Genomic DNA, 841 nt, shown 5'->3' with positions numbered 1-841 from the left:
CTATCAACCTCACATATACCTACATTACTTTTAGTTTTAAGTAATATAATTATTCATGTTTCTTACTAAGTATCCAAAAATTTGGGAGGGGGGCATTAATTATGTATAAATTAGGATAGCAGTAATGAGTAGCATCCTAAAACTCGAAATTTACTGTCAGTTTTCTGACACTAACTTAATTCATTTCTGCTTAACTTTGTAATTATCGATATTTGCAGATGCTCCTAGGATTGTCCAACAACCGCAAAGTATTAATATAACGGAAGATAAAAATGGTTTTTTGGAATGCAATGCAACTGCTTCACCTGAACCCATCATTATTTGGCTAAAAAATGGAAGAGATCTTGAAGCTGACATAAACGGAACGCACTTAAAAGATTTTCATCTCTATGGCAGATATAATTTTCTTCATGCAGATGCAAATGATGAAGGAGAATATCAGTGCAAGTATACTAATGATGTGGGCAATGCAATCAGTAAAATTGCAAACGTTTTCGTTTTTCGTAAGTAACTGAAACGAAAACATACTGTCAATCAGACAAAGATTAATATTACTATCGTGGTAAATAAAGTATAAATGCAATTAAAATAAAAGATTCCAAGAATTGAAACTGAAAGAGAGGTTTTTGTTCATAGTAATACTCAGTTAGCACCGCATGATAACCCGTTGTCAATCACACCAAATTTTATTAGCCTTTATCGATTACAATTTTTGCAAATGTTAGAATCTAATAATTAAACTGCATGATCTAAACAAACTATAATAAATGCTATATTGCTTTCTAATTTGTTATTTTATATGTCAAAGTTAACTAATGGAGTCTTTATCGATAGAATGAAA

At 30.6% G+C, this 841-nt stretch overlaps 1 protein-coding gene across 1 annotated transcript; it reads left to right on the top strand.

Moving 5' to 3' along the window:
- Positions 1 to 220: 220 nt before the first annotated feature.
- Positions 221 to 511, top strand: TRIADDRAFT_35148 (uncharacterized protein; the record flags this gene model as incomplete). The annotated part of the gene is made up of 1 exon (XM_002119062.1): positions 221 to 511. A coding segment is annotated over one exon (291 nt), but the record flags the coding sequence as incomplete, so codon positions are not given.
- Between the last annotated feature and the right edge of the window lie 330 nt (positions 512 to 841).

Source organism: Trichoplax adhaerens, genomic scaffold (genome assembly GCF_000150275.1).
Source record: "Trichoplax adhaerens TRIADscaffold_4662 genomic scaffold, whole genome shotgun sequence".
Classification (NCBI taxonomy): Eukaryota; Metazoa; Placozoa; class Uniplacotomia; order Trichoplacea; family Trichoplacidae; genus Trichoplax; species Trichoplax adhaerens.
Note: the sequence above shows the minus strand (reverse complement) of the source record. Positions and strands in the feature narration are given on the sequence as shown.